At 41.5% G+C, this 24,825-nt stretch overlaps 1 protein-coding gene across 2 annotated transcripts; it reads left to right on the plus strand.

Annotated features, from left to right (window-relative positions):
* Positions 1–3,811: 3,811 nt before the first annotated feature.
* On the plus strand, positions 3,812–23,005 carry traf7 (TNF receptor-associated factor 7). 2 transcript variants are annotated; one of them, XM_063471214.1, is made up of 22 exons: positions 3,812–3,938; positions 6,922–7,096; positions 7,272–7,323; positions 7,431–7,519; positions 7,714–7,830; positions 7,994–8,086; positions 8,662–8,695; positions 8,792–9,014; positions 9,124–9,258; positions 9,439–9,534; positions 9,628–9,749; positions 11,627–11,700; positions 11,839–11,887; positions 12,148–12,275; positions 12,450–12,532; positions 12,637–12,676; positions 12,806–12,922; positions 13,987–14,109; positions 19,357–19,476; positions 19,742–19,873; positions 20,795–20,914; positions 21,147–23,005. In XM_063471214.1, exons 2-22 carry the CDS (start codon positions 6,983–6,985, stop codon positions 21,159–21,161), a joined length of 2,076 nt encoding a protein of 691 aa, XP_063327284.1. In that variant the 5' UTR covers positions 3,812–3,938; positions 6,922–6,982; the 3' UTR covers positions 21,162–23,005. The 2 variants fall into 2 exon arrangements, with proteins under 2 accessions (XP_063327284.1, XP_063327283.1); XM_063471213.1 differs by having other exon boundaries at positions 3,813–3,938; positions 7,428–7,519.
* Positions 23,006–24,825: the final 1,820 nt, after the last annotated feature.

Here is a 24,825-nt window from a genome sequence, read left to right on the forward strand (position 1 = left end):
CGCCAGAGTCACTTGTAGTTTTCATTGAAGTTAAACTACAAGTGATATTGCTTCCTGTATGGCTTTACTGAGGGTGAAGAGTTTATTGGACAAGGGCCACTTAAAAAATATTCTTAGTTCACATCACTGCAAACTGCTTCTTTATATCTAGCAGACCTAGTCTAACTAGTTAATGCCCAACTAGTTCAGGACTATCTTAAGTCATTCGAGGATGTTTGTTGAAATCAGCAACTTCTCACTGCCAAAAGTGACACCATGAGAGCACTTAGAGCAATCAGAATGACAGCAACAGCAACAGCGACTTGAAAAATGCTGAAATCCTCTGTAATCCATGAACTAAAGATTCATGCAGTGCAAGCAGCTCCATTCACATATAAATATGTTCCAAGGCTATTTATTGAAGACAAGTTCTACTGTGAATAACTATGCAGCTAATTCTGGTCATTTTACCCCTAGCATCACGATAGCTTTTGCAATAAGATTCTTACAGTCCAACATGTTTCTCTCTGTTTTTAAGGGTCAAAACTGTTATAACATCTTAGAAAAGACAAAAGCATGCACGTATCCCTAAATTCAGGATCAATTTTTTCTGAAGGGATACAGCAGAAAAAGGTAAATCGCTGTTAGACAGAAGACAGTTACTGCGAGTCAGTAAAACACTTAAATGTCAAAGCCTGTTTCATGTGTGAGAGGGAGGAAGACAAAGCACGGCGCACACTGTCAGCTGTCACAGGCATGTTTGTCTGCACAAAAGGAGACAAGAGTTTTTGTGAATGAACGCTGAACCGGTGTGACACAAAAACATTCTGTAATTGCACATTCAGAGAGACTGGCAAAGATATTTTGTGCGTACTGTCAGCCGTTTGAAGCATCGCATCAGCATGAAAGGAGAGGCGGCCTTTTGAAAACAAGCCCTTCCCCGTTGGACTCGAGAGGCTGCTTTGCAAGTCACTGCTAAAACAGAGCCATCCACAACATCTGCATCAGAGAGAGAGACAGGAGGGCTGGCTGCATGTGTATGCGTGTCACAGCTTGTATGCGTATTCTATTTTCTTGTATGTTTTTTGAGAGTGCTCAGAGGGGGTGTGATGGAGAGGGGAGTCTTGTCAGTGCTGTACACAAAGAAGATAAAGCTACTAATGGCCTGGGTTTCCTCTAATGGAACGCTGAGCTGAGTGTGTGTGCGTGCATCAACAAAGCTGCATTCAAAGCATCTCTTATTCATGGCTGCATTACAGCATTCAGGCCCAGGCTTTCTCTCTCTTTTCTATTTACAGCTCCCTCTCTCTGTCCTTACATGTGGGCATCTATTCACTTGCGCCTACTGTTTCCAGGCTGCAGAGCTGCGCCCATCAGCCCCCTGCGTACCGATGAAAGATCCACTCTGCTTCTCTGGCGTCCCTGCACCTCATCCCACATCTATCACACCAAATCACTGCTGTGAAGGTGAACACAGCCTTATCTTTCTGCTGATGTGCGAGCATTTTACATGCAGGGGAACTTAGTTGTTAACTGAGGTCACAAAGCTTCTATTTTTTTCTTTTTGCACAGTAATGGACACATTTACTATATCTACAATACAACTAAGCAGTAATGTGGCTGGTCTATTCACTCAAATTATGATCAAGGTGGTTCTTCACTGCAGTTATCTAAATTCAATCTAAATTTAGTTGGACTATGTTTTTCTGCTGTGACATGTCAAAATGTTGCCTGTAAAATGCCACTTATGTCACTTATAAATGAAGTGACCAGCTATTTTTATGCCAGCAGGTGGATTAAAGTTCTTTTTGTGTCACGTTTACATTATTTCTATTTGCCTTTTAGCCCAGTGGTCTCATCACATCTAAATGAGTGGTACCCTCTTCTGGTGAAAAGAGGGTAAAACAATGAAAGAGGGGGGGAATGCACATACACTGAATACAGCTTATATACTCTTAATATACACTCACTGGTCAGTTTGTTTGATGCACCTGACTAGTATTGGGTTGGGCCCAGGTTTGACTTCAGAGCTCCCTGCATTGTTTGTTGTACAGATTAAACGAGGTGCTGGAAACATTCCTCAGAGATGCTGGTCTATGTTGACATGATGGCATCACAAAGTTGCTGCAGATTTGTCCGTGATCTTAATCTCACCAATCTCCCACATCCCTGAGGTGCTCTATTGAATCAAGATCTGGTGACTGCAGAGGTCATTTGAGTACAATGAACTCAGGAAGCAGCCATCAGAAGATGGTACGCTGTAGTCGTAAAGGGATGGACACGATCTCAGGTAGGCTGTGGTGTTTAAATGATGCTCGGTTGGTGCTAAGGGGCCAAAGGTGTGCTGAGAAAATATCCGTCAAACCATTACACCACAATAACCACAATTGTTTCATTTATTTTGAACATGTAAAACAATATGCAGACAGTCATTTAGGAAAAATAGAACAAAAAAATACGATAAAAAAAAAGTTGAATACAAAGCGTATCTTGACATTTGCTTATTTAGTTTACATATCTGAAACGGAGTGGGAGAAAGTGCAAACTTATTTAAACCTCTTCTCCATAAATTATCAATTATTATTTATCCATCCATTCTCTTCCGCTCATCCTTTTCAGGGTCGCAGAACTCAGGGAGCTGGAACCTATCCCAGCTTTCTCAGGGCGAGAGGCATGCTACACCCTGGTTGCAGGGCTAACACATAGACACAGCCATTCGCACTCACATTCACACCTATGGGCAATTTTCAGTTTCCAGTTAACCTATCCCCACTAACTCTATTTAACTGGACTGTGGGAGGAAGCCAGAGTACCCAGAGAGAACCCAGGCAAACACAGAAAAACTCCAGTCTGATGGTGGAATTGAATGTTCTTGATGTGAGGCAACAGTGCAAACCACAATGCCACCATGCTGCCCTTCCTTATTTATATAAACCTGAATTACAGGAATAAATATACTTCTAATTACACATAATTTCTACACTATATGAAATACAAAACATTGTCATAGTTACTGGGAGAAACTATATTCTGATGCCATAAGGTTCCTTTTTTTAATTAATATATTATTATTTATTGTAGCATGTCTTTTTATAAGGTCATGACTAACCCAGCGGCTTGTGGTTTGTGAAGTAGTGTCTGCTTATAGATTCGTATATTTAATAGTTATATGTTTAGCTTTTTTTCATTCTGTTTGGAAACATACTTGTTTGAAATGATATGTTATATATGATTATATGATTTCAACAAAATGACAGCATACATCACACAAAACACTGTGCAGTACGCCCATTGTTATTCATATTATTGTCTAATATTGTCCAGTTCTGTGTCATTAAACGTGTGTATGTGTTCTTTTCTTTCAGTCCAGTTTATTAATCTGATTATTTCTATCATAAACTGTAAACACTTGAAGATGCTGGCTGATAAAATTTATCAGTAGTAGTAGTATTTCCGTGTCATTTGGGAATAAGTTGTCTATGAGAGTGGCGCAATATGATGGAAATAAGCTCATGTGTTCCAAATGTCGCCATTTCCCGAGAAATCACAGCATTTGTAACATTATTTTACACTTCAATACCTCTCCGCATCAGACCACCCTCCACGTGCCCTGCACGTATAACGTGATGGTGGCCGCTCCGTGTCCGTGTCGGTCAGGAACCAATACCGAGGCTGATCTCGTCAGACTGTGGATATATTTGGGAATAACGCACTTCCCAGTTGGTTTGCGGAATTTTACTGACAGCATCAAGTCCAATGGCAGGTGCGCGAGGTGCATTGTGGGTGGTATAGTCTAACAGCGGAGAAAAGTATACTGGTGAAGAGAACGCGTTACGAGTTCGACTACATGTCCCAGAACACACTGCGGTATCTTGAGCCGTGTGTATGTGAGGCAAAGAGGAAGATTTCAGAATTCGTCTAGAGAATTGGAGCTGCGCTGTTGTTAAACAGATATAATGGTAAGTGTACAAAACTAAGCCAAAACGACTTTTTTGTAATCATTTTCTTGCTGAATACAAAATAAAGCGGATTATTCGACCGTTGTTTTTAGTTTTTCTTGCCACAGACTGTTAGTCGCAGTGATTGCTAATGAAAATGTAACATAAGCTAAGTTAAGCTAGCAAAGAAGATACTTAAGGTTAGCAATTGTCGCAGTTTACATGGTTGTTGACAACATGACTGCAGGCAGACACGGTTGTAGACAGCTTTCTTTTATAGTAGGAAACTCGCGCTTTACGCCTATTCGCTTATATATTCCGCGTTTAAGCATTTAGCCAGCTAGCTGTCTTTAACTTTGTTCCGTTGTGTGTGTGTGTGTGTGTGTGTGTGTGTGTGTGTGTGTGTGTGTGTGTGTGTGTGTGTGTTCGTGTTCTTGTGTTCGTGTTCCGCCCCCCTTTTTTTACGGGAATCTCCGGGCTTATGACAGCGAGTACAGCTCCTGAATAGGTTCACTGGCAGACTCTCCAGCCCACGGACCGCATACCTTTCCGTTTGCATCATTAGCTAGTTGTCCGGGTCACTGGTTTTTTTGGCTGTCTCGTCCCCCTCTCCCCATTGTGCTTGTTTTGCTCCCTCTCTATGTCTCCCTCACTCCTCCCCTTGGTTTGACGGTTTGCAGATGTTGAGCACAGTTTCACAAGTTTAGCACACGAATAAGTTGGACTCGGTGTATATCTTTGGAGGAGCACTACTTTTAACAAGGTAGAAGGATTAGAGATATGCTATTGTTTGCTAACTATCTGCATGTGTACTTTCTATCAATATGTACATATACACAGTGTATATGTGTGTTTGAGTGTGAATGAGCACTCTTGCGAGGCAAACATCCGAGATGAATCTACAATTTGTAGAATTTTGAACTTCCTCTGCTGATCTGCTGCTGGCTGATGCAGCTTTACTCTCCCAGTTAAGAGACTTATAATTATTTCACTTTGTCAATAAACACGACCTATTATGTTTTACCTTATTTTTTTCTGTCTTAATATGTAAGACAGACAGCAACTAGAAAAAGTTGCATTTCCTGCGAAAATGCTGTGTGAATGCCGTGTAGTAGAATCTGAAAACAGCAGAAGGAGAACTATCTGCTATCTGCAAACACTGTGTAGAAGCTGAAGTCTTTGCTGAAAACTGCGTTTTTTGAAAGGGTACAGTGAAATGTGTCAAGAAAGTGGAGTGTGTGCAAGCGGTGAAGACGTGTGGCAACAGCCACAGGTAGGATTCGAACCTTGACCACCGGGTCTCACAGTGCCTCACGGCATTCACACAATGATAGCAAGAGCGGAAGGGAAGGTTTACAACATGGTAGAGGGAACTGCTGTGAAGGCTGGTTTGGAGATGGTGGGACTGATAAAAGACAGTCTGGGCTGAAGGTGGCAAAAATGAAGATGTTAGGATTTTTATTGAGAGTGAGCAGGATGGACAGGATTAGAAATGAGTGTATCAGAGTGGCAGCCTAGGTTAGCAATTTGGAGATTAAGTTAGTAAGGCAAGGCTGAGATGGTTTGGACATGTGAAGAGGAGGGATAGTGGATATATTGGGGATATGATAATCAAGATTGAGCTGCCAGTTGGAAGCATAACAAGGAGACTTCAGAGCAGGTTCATGGATGTCACGAGAAGGACATGGAGAGGGTTGATGTGACAGAGGAGGTTGCAAGGGATAGGGTGAGCTGGAGAAAGATAATCTGCTGTGGCCAAAAGAAGAAGATATAAATAATTACAAAATTGGATGCTCCTATGAAATAAAGATGGGATAGATGCAAGAAATCCTTGGGAAACAAAAGCTCCAGCTTCAGTTTTTTCTGCTCTTGGCTCTGTATTATGTCATTGGAGCAAATTTCCTAATATGGTCATCTCAGCCTCAAAGCACAATCAGCAGAAAGGTGTGTCAAACGGAGGGGGGAGGGAGTTGAAAATGAGCATAAGTCCACTTCAAGCTGACATCTACTTTTTTTTAATGAGTCATTAATTTTTTTTAATGGTCTGAAAATCAGTCTTCAGATGTCTTCTTTAGCCTGACCAACAGTCCAAAAACTACAAACATTTAATGCACTGACTCAGAACATGTTCTGTTTAGGCATTAGACAAATCAAAACAGTCTGAATTTCTTAATTTGTTGTCAGTTCAGTAACTAAATGATAATATTTCTCATTCTCAGTAGTCCATGTTGTTACTTCAGTTCTGCTCGAACCGTCCCAAAACTGAAAAGCTTTCTTGTAAAACAGCAAGAGGCCACGGTTTGTTCACAGAAAGATAGGAAATCCTGTAATGACATTAAAAAAAATTCACATTACTTTCTATCCTCTCAGATCAGCTGGGCCTCAGATTTCAGTCTGGGGGTACCTGAGGAGTTTTTTGTGTGTATATTTGTGAATGAGACAAACGACACAGTACTAGCAGAAAGGAAACATTAGAACTTTAGAGTTTTTGTTTTTAATTTAACCAGTTAATTAATGAATGACTGAACTTTGAACTTCCTGTTATTGCTGGATTTGTGCTCTGGGTTTTCTGGATAGTTGGATTCAACAGACTAAAACATAAAACTTCTTCATAAACGTCATCTTTTCCGTGAATTGAAATAATTATGTTTGATTGTGTTGTTGTGCTTGAGGCCAGTAAAGTAGGTCAAATGTCGCCTTAACAACAGTAACTCCACTGGTTTGTTTCTTTTTTACTGCGTTGCCTCTCATGTAGATTAAAGCTGTGCTGTAGCTTCTGGCAGTTGCTGGCATTCCTCAAGCCAACTGTGGGCATGTGGCTTTTATTTTTAATTTTTTTTCTGTGTTGAAACATAACTCTAACTTAAAGCAAGCATTACGTGCTTAAGCTCTTTTTACTCGGACTTCCGTAGTTCTGGTCGGAGGGAAATAACCATACCAACTGATATTGTTTTTACAGTATGTGTCACGCTAATGTCCTCCTTGTCCTTTTACCTCTTCCTAGGCCTAGCAGTCCAGCTACCTGCTAGTCTTTCCTCACATATTCTGAGTGTGTGCTTTGGGTTATGAGCAGTGGTAAGACTCCTCGTTACAACCGATACTCCGGAGGAGCAGCGATAGCTAGCACAGCAACCATCCCCAGCAGCCCCTCCAGCCCCTCAGCAGACTCTGGCAACGGGGTGAGAGACACTTGCAGAAATTTGAATCATGTAGCAGAATTAGTATTCATTGTACACTATTACTCATTGTACTCATGATATGCAATGTATTCCCATCAGAGCTTTTGTTTTATTTTAAAATAAACTGAAACTTTGACTCTGAGCTATTCCATCTGTGCATCTTTCTTCACTGCAGAGCAGGATGGAGGCCTCATTCGCTCCAACTTTCTCAGCTGCTGGAGCTAAAGGTGACACATAATTAACACACCACTGCGTGTTTGCTTGATGTCACTGAAGTTCTTTTGTTTTACTGTAGTGTTCTTTCCTCTGAGTATTCCCTTTCTTTTTTCAGCAGAAGGTTCCAGCACTTACAAGCAGCACAGACGGACTCCTTCCTCCTCAAGCACTCTGACCTACTCCCCCCGTGATGACGACGATGGAATGGTAAGCACACATCCAACTCAACATCCAGTTCATAAAAACTTAGTCAAAGTGATCATTTATTGGACTAAAACATGAAATGTTTTCACGCTCTGCATCTTTTTCATATTTGCACGCATGAGGATTTGCTGTGATACTGTTAGTGTGGGATTTGTTTATGACCTCTTCTTCCTCGTTGCTTCTTTTCCCTTCCTCAGCCTCCCATCGGTACTCCTCGGAGGTCAGATTCGGCCATCTCAGTCCGATCTCTCCATTCCGAGTCCAACATGTCCTTGCGCTCCACTTTCTCTCTGCACGAAGAGGAGGAGGACACGGTATGGCAGCCGGCACTTATATTTATTCTACATATATGGAAGCAAATATAAACAGATGCCTTGCAGTACATTTAGAGATCTACACAGACACACAGAGCACAGTTTTGGAGTTGAAGTCGCACACAGTCTGAGTAAATTAACACAAGTTTATGTTTGTGAGCAGGAGCCGCAGGTCTTTGCCGAGCAGCCTTCAGTCAAACTTTGCTGCCAGCTGTGTTGCAACGTCTTCAAGGACCCCGTCATCACCACGTGTGGGGTGAGTCTTCTTTTAACTTGTAATCTTTTTCTTTCTGTCCATCTGCCTGTGCTTTGAAAGTTTTTCCTCTTTTTTTCCATAGTTTGTCCAACAGCTTGTAAAAACCTCCAACAAATTTCATCACAGTTGTGCTCGGTTTCCTCTAAAGGTTTGATTGTGACTCTGAAAAAGTGCTAAAACTGACATGCTGTTGATATCCAGCTGTCAAATAAATAAAATAGTGATGACAAAGGACTGCTTGAGAAAGGGGATCATACAGGGCACATCCAGTGCCTGAGTTACTGGATTTCTGAATAATGTGAATTGGAATGAAAATAGACTATATGAATGTTTACCCTTTTTAATGACGTACTAAAAAAACCAAACGCATTTCCACAATATTCTAGGTTATTTTAAATGCACTAGTAGAAGTGGCTGTAAATCCCTGGTGGCCAACAATTTCTGCTAGCATTGCAGTAAATCAGGAAATCTGCCACTCTTTATTAGATGCATGTGTGACCGTCAGAGCTCACCAAATATCCAGATGTTTTAAAGCAAAGTAAAACTAAACTAACTCTAACTTCCTCTTTCTGCAGCACACTTTCTGCAGACGATGTGCCTTGACTTCAGGTAACCCTAAAAATGTGTAACAGACATTTATTGCAGTACAATTTTGAAGTTTACTCGATTTTAACCCTACCTAATTAATATTTGTGCTCCTTGCAGATAAGTGCCCTGTGGATGCAGCGAAGTTAACGGTTGTGGTGAACAACATTGCAGTAGCCGAGCAGATTGGAGAGCTCTTCATCCACTGTAAATACGGCTGCAGGGCTGTAGGCAGCAGCGCGGCCGGCGCCACGGCCTCCAACACCTCAGTGGCCGGGAAACCTGGAGCCTACGAGGTGGACCCACTGGGCTGCCCGTTCACAATCAAACTATCTACACGCAAGTAAGGAAACATTTCTGAAATCTAAAGTGAAACAAAGAGCTGTATAGTCTGTTTGTATCCTGTTAAAAAACATTTTCTGCTTTCATCGTCCCAACATCTCTGTTTGCAGAGAACATGAGGCCAGCTGTGACTACAGGCCCGTGCGATGCCCAAACAACCCCTCCTGCCCGCCGTTGCTCACCATGAACCTGGAGGCTCACCTCAAAGAATGCGAACACATCAAATGTCCACACTCCAAATACGGGTAATCCTAAAAACAGTGCTTTGATGTCTTATTTTCACCTTTCTCCATTTCTTATCCAGCATATTTTGTTCATTCTATGAAATTATTTCTTGCTTTTTTTCCATTGGCACTGTTACTTTACTGTATTCATATCTGCTGTTTTACTTGTCAGTAATCTGCATCTTGTCTCCTTGCCAACAGCTGCACATTCATAGGCAACCAGGACACATATGAAACACACCTGGAGGTCTGTAAATTTGAGGGCCTCAAGGAGTTTCTGCAGCAGACTGATGACAGGTGAGCTCAGATAAACAGACTTTTGTTGTGCTGAACCGTTTCTGTTAAGCTCTCCATCGGTCTGAATGTGACTTCTGACTTTTGACTGCTTAGATTCCATGAGATGCAGCTCACTCTGGCTCAGAAGGACCAAGACATCGCTTTCCTACGCTCCATGTTGGGGAAATTATCTGAGAAGTTGGATCAACTAGAGAAAAACCTGGAGCTCAAATTTGGTGAGATGACGGAAAAGCAGAACTAAGAATCAGTTCTCTTTTTCTAACATTCAGCAACATCATTTGCATATTTATATGCTTGGAACAAGATGTAGTTGAGCTTCAGTGAGCAGGTGGGCTGTTTGTATGTGGCTCAGTGATGCTGTATAGGCAGCTGTCAAGAAACAGGTGCTGTGGTACCTCAGGTATACAGCTTATATAAAGAATGTGTTTTAAATAGTTCACTTTGCCCAAGTATTCAGCAAAGCAGTGCATGTGAAAGACAAGCACAGACTCTCAAACTAATATCATGAATAGATCAGACATGTCTTCACACTTCAGCTTATTTGAGTATTCAGTATATTATCAGCACAACATGTACTGAATACCAAGATGTGCGGTTTGCTGTAATCGACTCTAGGAGCCATCAAATTTGATTCAGTAAGAAGATATTTGTCTCATACTTCCTGTGGATGTTTCACAGACTGAAGGGAAGTTCCGACTTAGTTCATTTACTTAATAAGGCTTTAAGTGGAACTATAGTTGTTGGTAAATAGTTTTATTTTGGTCAGGCCAGTTTCCAAAGTCGCATGGACCTGTTAGGATTATTTTTAGTTCTATCTTTTTATTCTTGAGCTCTTTTTAGATGAGCTTTGTAGGAGTTCAAAATAGTTCACCATACATGTGTGCAGCATCTTAGTTCATCCTCCGTCTGAAGCGAGCTGTCTTAGCTCGTCTCCCTATGATGTTTACTTTCTTTTGAATGGCTGCCAGTGGCGATTCATTGCACCATCATGGGTCTGTGTCCCCTACATGTTTGTATAAATATAAACATCCACCACTTGCAATTTATAACCGCAAACCATTAACAGCTGTAGTTTGGAACTTGCTGACAGAAGAAGTGCAGTGTATATCAGGTTTGTTTTTGGGCCGGAAAGGAAAGGGGGGTATGGGGAATGGAGATCTTGGATATGATGGAGTGTTATCTATGTGTGAGTTAAAATTGGAGCCTTTTAAGAATCTGCATCACGTGCATCTCCTTATGCGTGTTGTCTCTTAACTCGGTGTGGGTAGGGTTGAGGACTACAGATTTAAAAACTACTAAATCAGCAGGCGTGCTGCTACAGGTAATTGCTCCTTTAGGAGCTAGCAGGAGACCCTCTCAAATGCTGCCTTATGCTATGCTCTGTAATGGAGAAACTATATAAGAAAGTAGCACTTCATGATTTGCAAAATGCAGCACAGACTTAAAATAAAAAGAGACACATAACCTGGGTAATTAATATCCATCCATCAATTTTCTTCCGCTTATCCGGGGCTGGGTCGCGGGGGCAGCAGCCTAAGCAGAGAAGCCCAGACCTCCCTCTCCCCAGCCACCTCCTCCTGCTTGTCCGGGGGAACACCAAGACGTTCCCAGGCCAGCCAAGAGATATAATCTCTCCAGCTTGTCCTGGGTCTGCCCTGAGGCCTCCTCCCGGTGGAACACCTCACCCAGGAGGCATCCTTGTCACCTCAACTGGCTCCTTTCGATGTGGAGGAGCAGCAGCTCTACTCTGATCCCCTCCCGGATGGCCGAACCTCTCACCTTATCTCTGAGGGAGAGGCCAGCCACCCTTCGGAGGAAGCCCATTTCTGCCGCTTGTATCCGCGATCTCGTTCTTTCATTCACTACACACAGCTCGTGACCATAGCTGAGGGTAGGGATGTAGATCGACTGGTAAATTGAGAGCTTCGCTTTTACACTCAGCTCGCTCTTCGCCACCACAGACCGGTACAGCGTCCGCATCACTGCAGCCGCAGCACCAATCCGTAATTAATAATTATAGTAAACATTTAGTTGTGCTTTTTAAAGTTTTTCTCATCGTCTTAAAGACCTTGTGTGTCTGCGTGTGTTTCAGATGTGCTGGATGAGAACCAGAGCAAGCTCAGCGAAGACCTGATGGAGTTTCGTAGAGATGCCTCCATGCTTAACGTAAGTGTGTGTGTGTGTGTGTGTGTGTGAATGATTGAACTGGAGTTTATGTGACTAATAATAAGTCACATAAGTAAGTAAGTAAGTAATAAGCCTAGGTTCTGAAATATTACTGAAATACTTACTTTGTCCCTGCAGGATGAGTTGTCCCACATCAATGCCAGGCTCAACATGGGAATCCTGGGCTGTAAGTGTCTGTTTGCCTTTACTCTTCCCCTCTCTCAGCATTGGGTGAAAATCTGTGAAAGCTTTAACCTGAAATGCAAATTGTAGCTCTGCCAGCTCTCAGTATTTCCCTCCTCCCCCCCACTCACGCTTTTCCATTTCCCTTTTCTTTATCCACCTTTCAGTCCTGTTCTTAACCTCGTTTCAGTTATTTTCCTCGCACTGTGTTTCTCCAATGAAAAATACAAATCCAGTCTATGCTGTCTTTCTGCCTGTGTGTAGCATACGACCCCCAGCAGATCTTCAAGTGTAAGGGGACATTTGTGGGCCACCAGGGTCCCGTCTGGTGTCTCTGTGTCTACTCCACTGGAGACCTGCTCTTCTCTGGCTCTTCTGATAAGACAATTAAGGTAACGGCTACACTCATTTACCCGTTTTTGTACACGTGCTATTTTTGCCTGCTCACTCCCATTTCCAAAGAGATTCAGACAACTTCCACATATAACCCTGTTTTGTAGAAATTAGGAATTGTAGAGTTGTTGTTATGCACAGAAATACTAAGTGACTGCTTCTCTTCCTCTAAGGTGTGGGACACCTGCACCACCTACAAATGTCAGAAAACCCTGGAGGGTCATGATGGCATCGTGCTGGCTCTGTGTATCCAAGGGTAACATAATTCATACATGCAAACACACATGTTGTAATCATTGGATTTCTATGAGCTGCAGGAATCTCAGAGGATGACTCAGTTGTATTTTTTCCTCTCCATAGTAACAGGCTATACAGTGGCTCTGCAGATTGCACCATCATTGTAAGTAACATCTCTGCATCTCTCTTTTAGGACCAAGCTTATAAAATTTCACGATGGAATGTTTTCATATGTCTAGAAGCTCATTTATTTGTGTCATGCATTTTCCCTCCAACTGTGCATCTTGTGTAGGTGTGGGACATTCAGACACTCCAGAAAGTCAATACTATCCGTGCCCATGACAACCCTGTATGCACACTGGTCTCCTCCCACAACATGTTGTTCAGCGGCTCCCTCAAGGCCATCAAGGTACTGTTATGTGCAGCATATTTCACACAGTGTATGTTGGGTTATTTTATGGTTTTCAAATCTGTAGAAGTAGATGGATTTGCCTAAATCCTGCACAGCTGACATCTGCAAAGAATATGAAAATGTGAAAAAATAAATAAACTTGGACTGTAGCCTTTAGTGACAGAGAAGAAGAGGATGAATTGGTGCTTTATGTCTGTGATGTCAGTGCTCCCACAAAAGGGACTTTCCTTACTTGAGGCTTTCCCTCCCCCCGCTCCAACCCCTTCACTCAGCCTTTCTCAACATCAGTTCAGTGACAGATTACGCTTGAATGTTTCCACCTCTGCAGTGCTGTTGAAATGGATTTTCTGATTTCTTGTTTTTTTTGTTTTTAAACATGTTTCAGATCCTCAGATGACTTTTAGCATTAGAAAAAATTGACCAGAATAAATAAAAAATGCCGTTTTTAAAAGAAGATTTCATTTATTAAATTAAACAAAGTTATACAAACTGCCTGGGACAATGTGAAAAAGTCATTTCTCTTTAAATTTAAGAACTGGTTGTGACAATCATGCGTTTGTGATATTTGTCTTCATATGACTGCGGAGGAATTTTCAGCCACTCTTCTTTGCAGAATTGTTTCAGTTCAGCCACATTGGGGGGATTTCCAGCATGAACTCCTGTTTAAGGTCATGCCACAGCAGTTCAGTCTGATTTGATTTTAACTCTAAAACCTTCATTTTGGGGGGGTTTTGATATTCATGTTTTGAGCCATTCAGAGGTGGACTTGCTGCTGTGTTTCGAGTCATTGTATCTGCCTCAGTTCAGCTGTTTGCGTGTGTGAGTGTGACAAACTAGCTTTTTGTGGTATGTTGATGAAGGTGAAGCTGAAAATGAGTCCAGTATTTAAAATTGCTATGTTTTACTCTAGTAAACAAATGTTTTACCAAACATTTAATATTTTTTCACCATCAGGTATTTTTGTAATTTTGTTGACTATTCTCTTTGAATCTTTGAATCCAGTACTTTTTTCCTCCTCTGTTAGTTCAGTGAATTTTCTTCTCGTGTGCATGTGTGTGTAGGTTTGGGACATCGTGGGCACTGAGCTGAAGCTGAAGAAGGAGCTGACAGGACTGAATCACTGGGTTCGAGCACTGGTGGCCTCCCAGAACCACCTGTACAGCGGCTCATATCAGACCATCAAGGTAAGAAAGAGCAATGTTAAACTTTGTGGCCTCTTTTACCTACTTATGTCCAATCATAACTCAGCAGCTATAAATGATTCAAACAAAATAAAAAAGCATTATGAGACTGCACATTTCCACCAAGGCAGAAAATTCCCTCCACTTTATGCACAAACTGAGTCCTTGGAGTCAGAAGGATTTCTGGATCTGGATTCCTTTGTGCTTTTATGTTAAACATCAAGACTGTCTCTAAGTTTTCTTTGTTTAAATTTGATACGTACGAACAAATTTATTCGACCACCACACAATGTGAGGTTTATTTCACAGCTGTCCAAAACAGTAATGGTAATAAACAAGATCATTTTTTATTTGTCTGTGATGTTTGTTCCACCAGCAAAATCATTCTTTAATCAAAGTGATATTATTAATGCTAAAATATAATTATTGTTGTTATCCATTAATTCACAATTAAAACAATTAAAAAAATCTTAAAATGCATTACTTTGTTTTGACTAAGACGCCAAATTACAGTTATTTACTTGAACTCCTGAACAGGAAAAAATAGTTTTTGATGTTGAATGTTGTGCCTGATTCATTTCTGACTGCTCAGAGAAGTCCAGTGTGTTTGTTTGTTTGTCTGTTTTTTTTATTCACGTTTTAGATGGAGAGAACCATACAAACATAAACTACAGGAATAATAATATTGTCAACTCTCTGTCCTTTGCTTATTTGCAAAAAACAGGGCCAAAACACACAGGTGCCTAGGAACTAAAGACGACCTTGACCACTGGCTATATTAAACATTTTCTTTCTTCTGCTGGCTGTCAAAGAAAAAGAAAAAACAACAACAACTTATCACATTATCTAAAAGATGTATTGTCTATGTACAGCAAAAAGGGACCCCAGACCTAAAAATATATCTTCTCTCCCCTTAACTGTGTACGTAACCCGTTCATATAATCCCATTTTGGACATTTGTTCAGTCCATTCCTTGAGACAACAGGGCTTAGATGACTTCCAGTGCCTCCTGCAACCTGTCATGAAAGCCAAACGCACCCACAGCCTCTGTCTTCCAGTGAGAATAACGCTGTCAGGTAACAGACGCTGGAGACTTAGAAAGGTGAAGATAAAAAAGACCATTCAAAAGGTTAATAATCCCGTCCCACAAATGGTCATTTGTCCCAGCTTCTTTCTGACATTTCCAGCAGGTGTCATTGTCAGCAAGATTCAACCTGACTAGCTTACTGGGGGTCCAGTTATTTCTGTGGAGTAACTTGTATTGGATAAGCTGAGATTGTGCTTCGCGTGAGCAATCATACCACGATGAAACCAGCTTCTTCCAACAATCCTATGAAATCTGAATTCCCAGATCTTTCTCCCAGCACAACCTCAGCCCCTCCAGATCTCTGAAGACCCCATAGAGTTTGGACGCTCTGATTCTATTGATACCAGGAGCTCCGTCCAGTGTGTTTGTTAAATTTAGGTATAAAAACGTAAATTCAGGTTGTCATTTGTCTACTAAATAATTTTATTTAATTTTTTGCTTAGATTTTTAAACAGTTTTTGACAGATTCCTAAAATATTTGTTGTTTTCACAGCAGCTGGTCTTAATATTTGTTAGTACTATATATTTTTTATCCTTATTCCAAGCAGATGTGCTGTGTGGGGTGGTGATGTTTTGCTTTTGTTTTTTTATTATTATTATTTTATATTATTCCAGGTTACAGGTTATGCTAGCAGCTGTGTTCTTTATTTAATGCTGTGAAAGTTTACATTTGAGCAACTCACACCTAGCATGGCTAACAGTGATGTTTTACCAGAGTCATTAGTTATTATTCATCCTCGTCTCTCCGCAGAAAACCTTCAAACTATTTAAGATGAATTGAATGCTGTAGCTTTATAAATTACAGTGTTTTTTCAGTAATTTAGATTTCAGAGTGTATTAAAGAAAACGTGTCAACTTGAAAATGTCAGCTGAAGCTAATTTTATACAATGTTACCAATAGCTTGCTGGTAGAAATCTGCTAGTGGCATCACAACAACAACAACAACAGTAACTTTTCCTGCAGTAAAATCTGTTTTCCAGAATTTTCAGCACTGAGTCTGTCGCTGTTACACTTTGCACACATGTGTTGTGCTAAAATGGCAAGTTTGACGTAGCAACAACAGGTAGGAGATCAGAGCTTATTACATGCTTATTCTAGGCACAGGTTGTTTTTTGTGTTGTAATCCAAAACGTTCGTAGTTTGGTCGTGAGATGTGGCAGAGCGAACAGGTTTGGCAGGGACAGATTTGAGTAGGATTTGGAAGGTGTTGGTTGATAATTTTGGAGCCAATGTGTAAAAATAAAAAAACATCCGGAGGAAGATGGACACGCAGAGCTGGACGAACAGCCAAAAATACATTTCGGTTTTAATGCAGGCGCTGCTGCTAGTGTGTTGAGCTAGGTCAAGGTCTCCAGCTCTGTTTTCTGTCATCTCTGGGTGTTGGTGAGAGTACTGAACCCCTGTGTGCAGTTACAGCTGCATCCATGAGTGTATCCCCTCGGTTATGTTCTCAGCACTGACAAAAGTTTGTGCGTCGGCTTCGTTCACTTCCTCACTGTTCAAAGTACTTGCAATGCCTGTTTGTGTGTGTGTCTGTCTGGGCTCGTTTCATGTTGGGTGTTTGTGTATGCTCGCGTCTCACTGTCTTGCTGCAGTTGGCCACTAATGACTACCTCAGGGACGTTGAAGAGAGAACAGAGAGCAAAGCGAGAGGGACTGGTTGTAGGAACGAAGGACTGTGTCTGTGGAAGAATGACGGATGAGGGAAGAGAGATGAAGTAGCCGGCGCTCCGTTATGTGACGCCTGTGAGCAGAGCAGCTGGTCTCTAGCCATCGCTTTAACTGGAGGAGCCATTTAGAAACCCGCAGAAACTGTTCTGACAAATGTTGGCAGTAGGGCTGCCACAAACGATTATTTTGATAGTCGACTAGTCACCGATTATTTTTGCGATTAGTCGACTAATCAGGTCATGCATCCATTGGACGTAAAACGTACAGCTTATTGCACCAGCATGCATCTGCTCTTATATAACTATCATTAGCTTACAGCTTTAAGTGTTTAAAGTATGTGCTAACTAAAAATAAAGACAAGATGATAGTTTATTAAATTTTAATGAAATTTGCAGATTGTTTCGGTGAAGTTTAATAAACTCCTTGCTATCTAAAATATAACAGGACACCGGAGTATATTCTCGAGCATCTCACACTTCTGATAACCAGCTGTCTGCTTGACGTTTATTCAGCTGTGTAAAAACTATAACTTTAATCTCAGGCAAACAGATTTACTCAGGAACAAATAAAATACTGAAAAAAGCCAAACAATAACATTTTTAAGTTATCTAAGTGACTTATGCATGTTTAACCTGAGTAGCGAAAGACGGCGGTGGGTTTGAAAACGATTTGCCGGGAGTCCGGTGTTCTCAGCGTCTCTAGTGAGCCTTGCCCCCGGCTAGCTATCGAGCTAGTGGTTAACAGACGTCTCCGAAAACGTCGGACCGCTTTTGAAAATATGTGGTGTCTTGATAAACTGAGCAGATATTTGAGGTTTACACAGTTACATTCTCGCCTGAAAATATGTTAAACGTTTATTTTGTGACCCAGAAAGAATAATAAGAGTAATATTAAAACTAACTAGCTGCCGCCATTGTTGACAACTGAGCTGGGCTGCGCTATGAATTCTGGGACAGAGCTACTTCTTCTTCTTCGGGGTTTAACGGCAGCTGGCATCCTTGTACATGCAGTGCTGCCATCTTCTGTTTCAGTCCGTTATTACACTCTTAAATCCTACTACTTATTCCTGCGTCTTTTGGGATCTTACAAAGCTTCAAACGAAGCGTCGACTATTAAATCAGTCGTCGACGATTTTGATAGTCGACGTAATCGTGACTAGTCGACTAATCGTGGCAGCCCTAGTTGGCAGTATTCGGTGACGGTTAAGCTTTTAAATATTTTAGCAGTTTCATACATTTGACACAGACTGGTTACAAAGTCCCCAAAGGTCTGTTTGATCCCTGGATATAGTTTAATTGGAGTCATTCGATGGTATTATTTTTGTGGGACAGTATGAAAACACTGAGACAAAAAAGACCCTTTGTGTGGCATCACAATGTAAAACACACTCTCCTTATTAACTGCAGTGAAATCGGTTCGACAAAAATGAGTTATCCAGTTTACAAACTCAATCCTGGCTCAGCTCTTTATGCTCACATTGTATTCATTTGGTGTTTCTTTCACCAAAATCCATTCATGCTTCTTGGTGGAATCATTATTGATTATTGTATTTGTATTTGTATTTAATAAGTCTCTAGAAGCATAACATTGAAGATATTTATGAGTCTATAATGGGTAAATGTTTACTCTAAGTCTGTGGAGCATTGAGGCAGATTCATGTTGAAAAAAAGCTGCATTCATGATTATTTTTACATAGCAATAACAATAGTTAAAGTGAGTCGACGTGGTGGGAAAGGTTGGGCTTCAAGTGACATTTCAGACTTGTTTTCTACAGTTCTCGTCATCTGTCCTCATGTTTTTACTGTATTTCTCTTCATTTTATTTGAGAGCTTTTGAAAACATCTAAATCTATAACAGGCAAGGTGGGGGGGGGGATTGACCTCTAATGGCATAAAAACAGCATGTTTCCACAAGGAGGAGGAGTGGAGATCAAATCAGAGATGACGGGAGAATGAGTGCAATATTCAGCAGGTAGCCAGAAACGTTTGAATCAGTGATCATGTTTCCTGTTAGCCAGATCTTTATAAAGTGATTATACAACAGTGTTTTGTTAATGCTTAGTTAACTGTACTCTTAGGAAATCGCTGAAAGCAAGTTTAAATAGAGGATTCAGAATACCTCCTGGATGTTCCTCTGCTCTCCTGTCAGTCGTGTTGTGCTGTACACTGTGAACATGACTCATTGACTACACAACCCACACAAACTTCATGTTTTTCATAACTTATGAATGATCAGATTCATCTATGAAATACTGTGGTTACAGCTTCCTAAATGTTTTCAGTGCTGTGTTGTAATTGGCCAGTTAAACCGTGTGATTCAATGAGGATGAAAATTGATGGCTTCCAGCTGCTGAGTAACTCACTTTTTCCACTGCTGATAACCGAGCGTGCTTGTATGCGCGCTGTGTTCATTCCCCTCGTGTCAAGGACATTCCCTCACGTTCCTTTTTTCTTTTTTCTCCACTAAACTGCTTTCTGTCTCTGTGTGTCAGATTTGGGACATCCGCTCTCTGGAGTGTGTTCATGTCCTGCAGACCAGTGGGGGCAGCGTCTACTCCATTGCTGTCACCAACCACCACATCGTCTGTGGCACCTATGAAAACCTCATCCACGTAAGGCACAGTTTCATTTCCTCTGTCGTTCTTAGCAGTGGCTAAGCCCATGTCACTGATCCCGTTGGACACACTGATCTCATAGTTGCATAGGTTTTTCTGTGAATGTTCAGATTACAACCACAAAGACTTAGCAAGTCCATCTGACATGACCTGAAGGAGTCCAGCTGGGGAAATTGCTACAAAGCTGTTTTCTGTGTGTGTTTGTGATGATGATGTAGGAGGAAGGATGGTGGTAATGGTGATGTTTGTGTGTCCTCCCCAGGTGTGGGATATTGAGTCTAAAGAGCAGGTGCGGACCTTGACAGGTCACGTGGGAACAGTTTACGCTCTGGCCGTCATCTCCACCCCCGACCAGACCAAAGTGTTCAGCGCTTCCTATGACCGCTCCCTCAGGGTGAGTCCTCTGTGTGTGTGTCTGTGCGTGTGTGTGTGTGTGTGTGTGTCGAGGTGGATGCATTCCACTGAAATACATTTTAGTGCATTGTGTCATTAGACAGAATTACAAGAATAGTTTGACATTTTGTAAACTATTTTCCTCCCACTCTCATATCCGTTTGTTTAGCTTAAGTCAAAAAATGAAAGTAAAGGACACAACTATGTTAACCCTGCGCTCAGCTGATGAGCTGACTTTAGAGCGCCCCTGTCAGCGACGCCCCCTACATGATACAACAGCTGCTTCTCAGAAAAACACTATTTTCGTCCCAAAGATGTTAATAACGATGTAATAAATATATACAAGGCTGTGATCAGGAGGGGCGGAGCCTGAGTGAGTTCACAGGAAAGGAAACGAGATTGCCTGATGTGGAAACAGGATGTTATGAAGGCTGAGGGGCCTGTGACGGACATGGTGGTAGTGGGATAGTTCACACTGTTGATGTCAGTAGTTTCTAACTTACTTGATTTTTATTAGTTGGTTAAAGGGAAGTGACACTCACAAGCACTGTGGTTTATCAAAGTGGAACTATTTTCAGTGCTCTGAGTGTAGCTGAAAACTAAGTTTTTTCATATAACAAGCACACTTATCTTGTTGTTGTAGGGTTATAGACTTTTTATTTATTTTTAATCTGAGTCGTCTGTGGTTGGTTTACTAGTGGGCGGGTGTTCTTGACACCACTGACTGGCCCCCACACTCACCTGACCTAAATCCAACAGAGCATCTCTGGGACGTTGTGCTTTGGTCCATCTGACGCTGTCAGGTTGCACCTCACTCAGCGCTGTCCTGGGAATTCCTGACGACACCATCCCATCATCTCATCCTGCGAGTCACGCTGTGCACAGCCAAACATGACAGCAGTGCTGCGTTTGTGTGTTGTAGGTGTGGAGCATGGACAACATGATCTGCACCCAGACTCTGCTGAGACACCAGGGTAGTGTAACAGCGCTCGCCGTTTCCAGAGGGCGCCTCTTCTCCGGAGCTGTCGACAGCACCGTCAAGGTACGACCGATCACCCCCACCCTTAAATCTGAGCTCAACCCACCCACTGCATCAGCGGTTCACCTTTTTACCCTTTATGTCATCTGTGTCACCTTTTTTCTGCTTATACCAGCATCTTGTGCGTTTTCAAAATAAGATTATTAGAAATATTTCTTTTTTCTAGTCATACTGAAAGCTGATGTATCCCTGTGCGCGTCTCCTGTCTTACTGTGTCTTTTCCCGTCTCCCTCAGGTGTGGACTTGCTAAACGAACCGTTGGCTCCACAGGCGTCCAGCCCACTTCACCTCCCGTTAACGTTTCCACGCAGTTCCCGCCTCAGCACGCATTTCTTTGATTGTGATTTACACACTCCTTAGTGGCCTCATCCACCTGTGCATTACAGGGTACAGCAAGACAAAGCTGCCTTACGGTTGCACCACACTGGACTGACTGGACGCTGCACTCCATTAACCCGAGCAGGGTGTGGAGAGGACTGCGGCTGTGCTTTTTTTTTCACACAGTCAACGGTCCTGCCGGCTTCCTGCAGACGAACTTCACCCATGATACCCAACACATACTGTTTAAATGAATTTAAAGGCTGGCTTCACTACCCTGGGTAGACCCCATGCAGATACCGTATGTTTATTACGTCATCGATGATTTAAGGTTGTATAAGTGAGCAAAAGGCGTTATTCTGGGCAAAGGTTTGCATCCACGGCGTGTCAGGACTCCGAATGTTTCATTTTAATAATTTTGACAAACCCTCTGCCTGGTTAGCAAACCACGAGAGCAGCACTCCACATGTGCAAACATCGTCCAGCAGCTGTTTGTCCAAAGTGCCAGCTAACAAAATAACTGCAAGAGATTCTCAATCTCAAGAGTTTTAATCCTGTTTAAAAAAAGGTAAATTGATACTTAGTTAAATATCAGTTTATTTCCGTTAAACAGTGAAATTATAATGAATAAAGTTAAATTAACTTATGTTTGTTTATGGCAGTGTGTGCAATAAAAAATAATATATTTATGAATTATATAGTATTATGTACAGAATCAGAGCTGATAAATCACATTAACTGTTACCAGATGTTGGGCTGACACCTTCTTCTTCTTCTTCTTCGTTTTTGAAACCTGAGCCACATGTTGATGTTTCAGGGCCACAGCAGTCAGCACTTTTGTTAATCCAGCCTGCACATTTTTTATATTTCCTTTCTTAAATGTCGACTTTTCTCCTCAAACTAGCTTCACTGATTTCAAAACGATGCACCTCGAGGTAAAAACTCAACCGGGTAGTGCACACGATTCTACTACTTACACTCCGTTCACACTCCATCAGATAACTGATCTCAGTGTCCGCCTGAGTAGCATCATAAATCAATTTCTAAGCAGTCCAAGATTGAAGAAAGTGTCTCCCTTTCAGCTGAAGCTTCACGTTGGTGGTCACCCAGTCCAGTGTTGTGAAACCAGCCTTTCGAAAAACACTTTTTAACGAAGCAAAGACTTTTAAGAGAAAGATCTATAGATTTAGAGTTTTACATTTGTGCCATGATGGAGATGTATTGAGAGCAACTCGACGGTTGTAAAGTCGTGTAAGATAACAGATAGGACGACTCACCCGGCCTGCAGGGCGGAGCGAGAAGGACGACCTGCGTGCATGCACGTGCCTGTTATTGTCTATACATGAGTGTTTCAATGAGTGCCATATGTGTGGATGAAAAATAAGGAACAGCTGTAATGATGCCTTTTCCTCACCTCTGTATGTCCCTCCCTCCTCCTCCACCACAGAGTAACACAAACAGTTGACTGCAATTAACATTAACTCCCACCCCGACGAAAAGGCGCCTGTGCTTTCCTAAATGATGTGTAAGGACCCATATTGGGTTGACAGTACAGCAAAAGGGTTGAAATATTCCTGTGAGGATAGTCGGTGAGATTCAGAGACTAAATCCGAGTTTCACGGGTGTTTAATTGTTTGACTGCAGCCTCGGTGAGGGAGGCAGAGGAAGGGAAGAGAGGAAGCATCTTCATTGGTCACACTTTAAGTGATTTCTTGTATACTTGTAATCATGTAAGCCTAAGTTGATCGTTGATCAATTAAAGTGTTGTACACTTGGTGAAGCGTTCATCTGATTTATTTGATGAAATAAAGCACGAAAGGACTTGAGGGGGAAATGATCAGAATCCTTTTGGAAAAAGTTGCGTATCATAATATTTCATTCTGTTGCTAAATTAAATGAAAAACTTGGGTTTAATGTAAACTGTTATTACAGTGTTTTGCGGCAACACTTTTTGTTAGAGTCGTAACTAGAGCAGAAAGGAAGACTGTGACCATATATCAGATTGGGGTCATTTCTCTTTGGTCTAAGACCATGAGAGTGTTCACCAGCAGAGGTGTAACCCCCTATGATGTTAAGCAGACTGCCTGTTTAGTTGTTTTTGCTGTAAAAGTGTCATAAAATCAGCTGCGAGTATGTGCCGTTTTTCAGGACTACTTCTTCCAACATGTGGTAGTTGCTTTTGCTTTACTGTCATCAGGGACTAATAACAGCAAAACACAAATGAAATTAAAACTTTTACAGTTTTTACTGAATAAGGACGAGAATGTACATGAATAAAAGATTTAGAATAGCCAATTTGAACTGTGAACTGTAAAACTCACTGTGCTCTGCCTGTACAAGCCTTAAATTCCTGGTTTTTCAGGTGTTGGAAGAGGGCTGGACAGTGTATGTTTGCAGATGGATGACAAATCATATATGGAATAAAAAAAACATGTAATAAAACGCTAAAAACACAACAAAAATAAAATTATTTTCAAATACACAAGCAAAAAACTAAACAAAACGTCCGCCATAATGTAATTTTTCTGTATAACTCCATAGCACTCGCTCTCAACCTTCGTCTTCCTGGGGCTGCTGTGGCGCTTGGGATTACCTTAATGACTCTAATATTACTAAAAGCGCAGAGTCGCCGTTTTCAGGAACTATCAGGATTTATTTATTTTTTTAGATTGCACAAACCGTTCAAGAGTTACTATAGTTTAAAGAAATTTCGGAAAAAACCTGTCGGTTAGGGCATGTCCAGGCCTCAAGTGCAGGTGTCCTGCAGGTCCTTGATCCATCACAGCTGATTTAAATGGCTAAATTACCTCCTCAACATGTCTCCAGAGGCTTGGTAATGAACTAATCATTTGATTCAGGTGTGTCGACCCAGGGTGACATCTAAAACCTGCAGGACACCAGCCCTCGAGGCCTGGGTTAGGGGATAAAGGGTGAGCTGGGGTGGCACTCATAACTGTGTCTATAAAAGAATTATAAAAATTACACTCCAACCTGCAATCGCTCTCAGGCAGACTGGTTTGCAGATAATCGCTGTGTAATTTATAAACATAGACAGACTTCACACATGTTGCAATCAGTCTGTGCTGGTGTGGGCAACTCGTGTGCAATGTGTCACTTTGCAGGAGGAGGCTTGAGTCAGCTGGTTGCCAACAGGTTGTATTCTGGTTATACTCCTCTGCAGGGTTGCTGAGCATCTATTCGTTTTTGTAGTTAAATTGCCGTCATGCAACAACTACATCACAATTTGTGGAGGAATTTCTGGATTTCTATTTCAAATCTATGAGGCTCAAAACAGACTCTCAATGCAAATAGTAAATGTGAAGTTTTGCATATGCAGACAGCAACAGATTTAGATTTTTATCAATTAATTACAGACTGACTCCAACTTGTTGCTGTCTTGAGTCACCTGGTCCTGGTCTTTGAAGCAACCATTTCAAAGGTATTAACATTTCAAATTTCACTGTCCAGTATTATGGTACTGTTATCTTTCAGAACAAGAGTGGATGTTCACCAGGCTTTACACAAGGTTCGATTAGGGTTAGAGGCTGAATGGCTCATTCCAATCAATTTTTTTAAATATTTTTGAAACATCTGCT

The sequence above is a fragment of the Pelmatolapia mariae genome, linkage group LG4 (genome assembly GCF_036321145.2).
Source record: "Pelmatolapia mariae isolate MD_Pm_ZW linkage group LG4, Pm_UMD_F_2, whole genome shotgun sequence".
NCBI classification, from domain to species: Eukaryota; Metazoa; Chordata; class Actinopteri; order Cichliformes; family Cichlidae; genus Pelmatolapia; species Pelmatolapia mariae.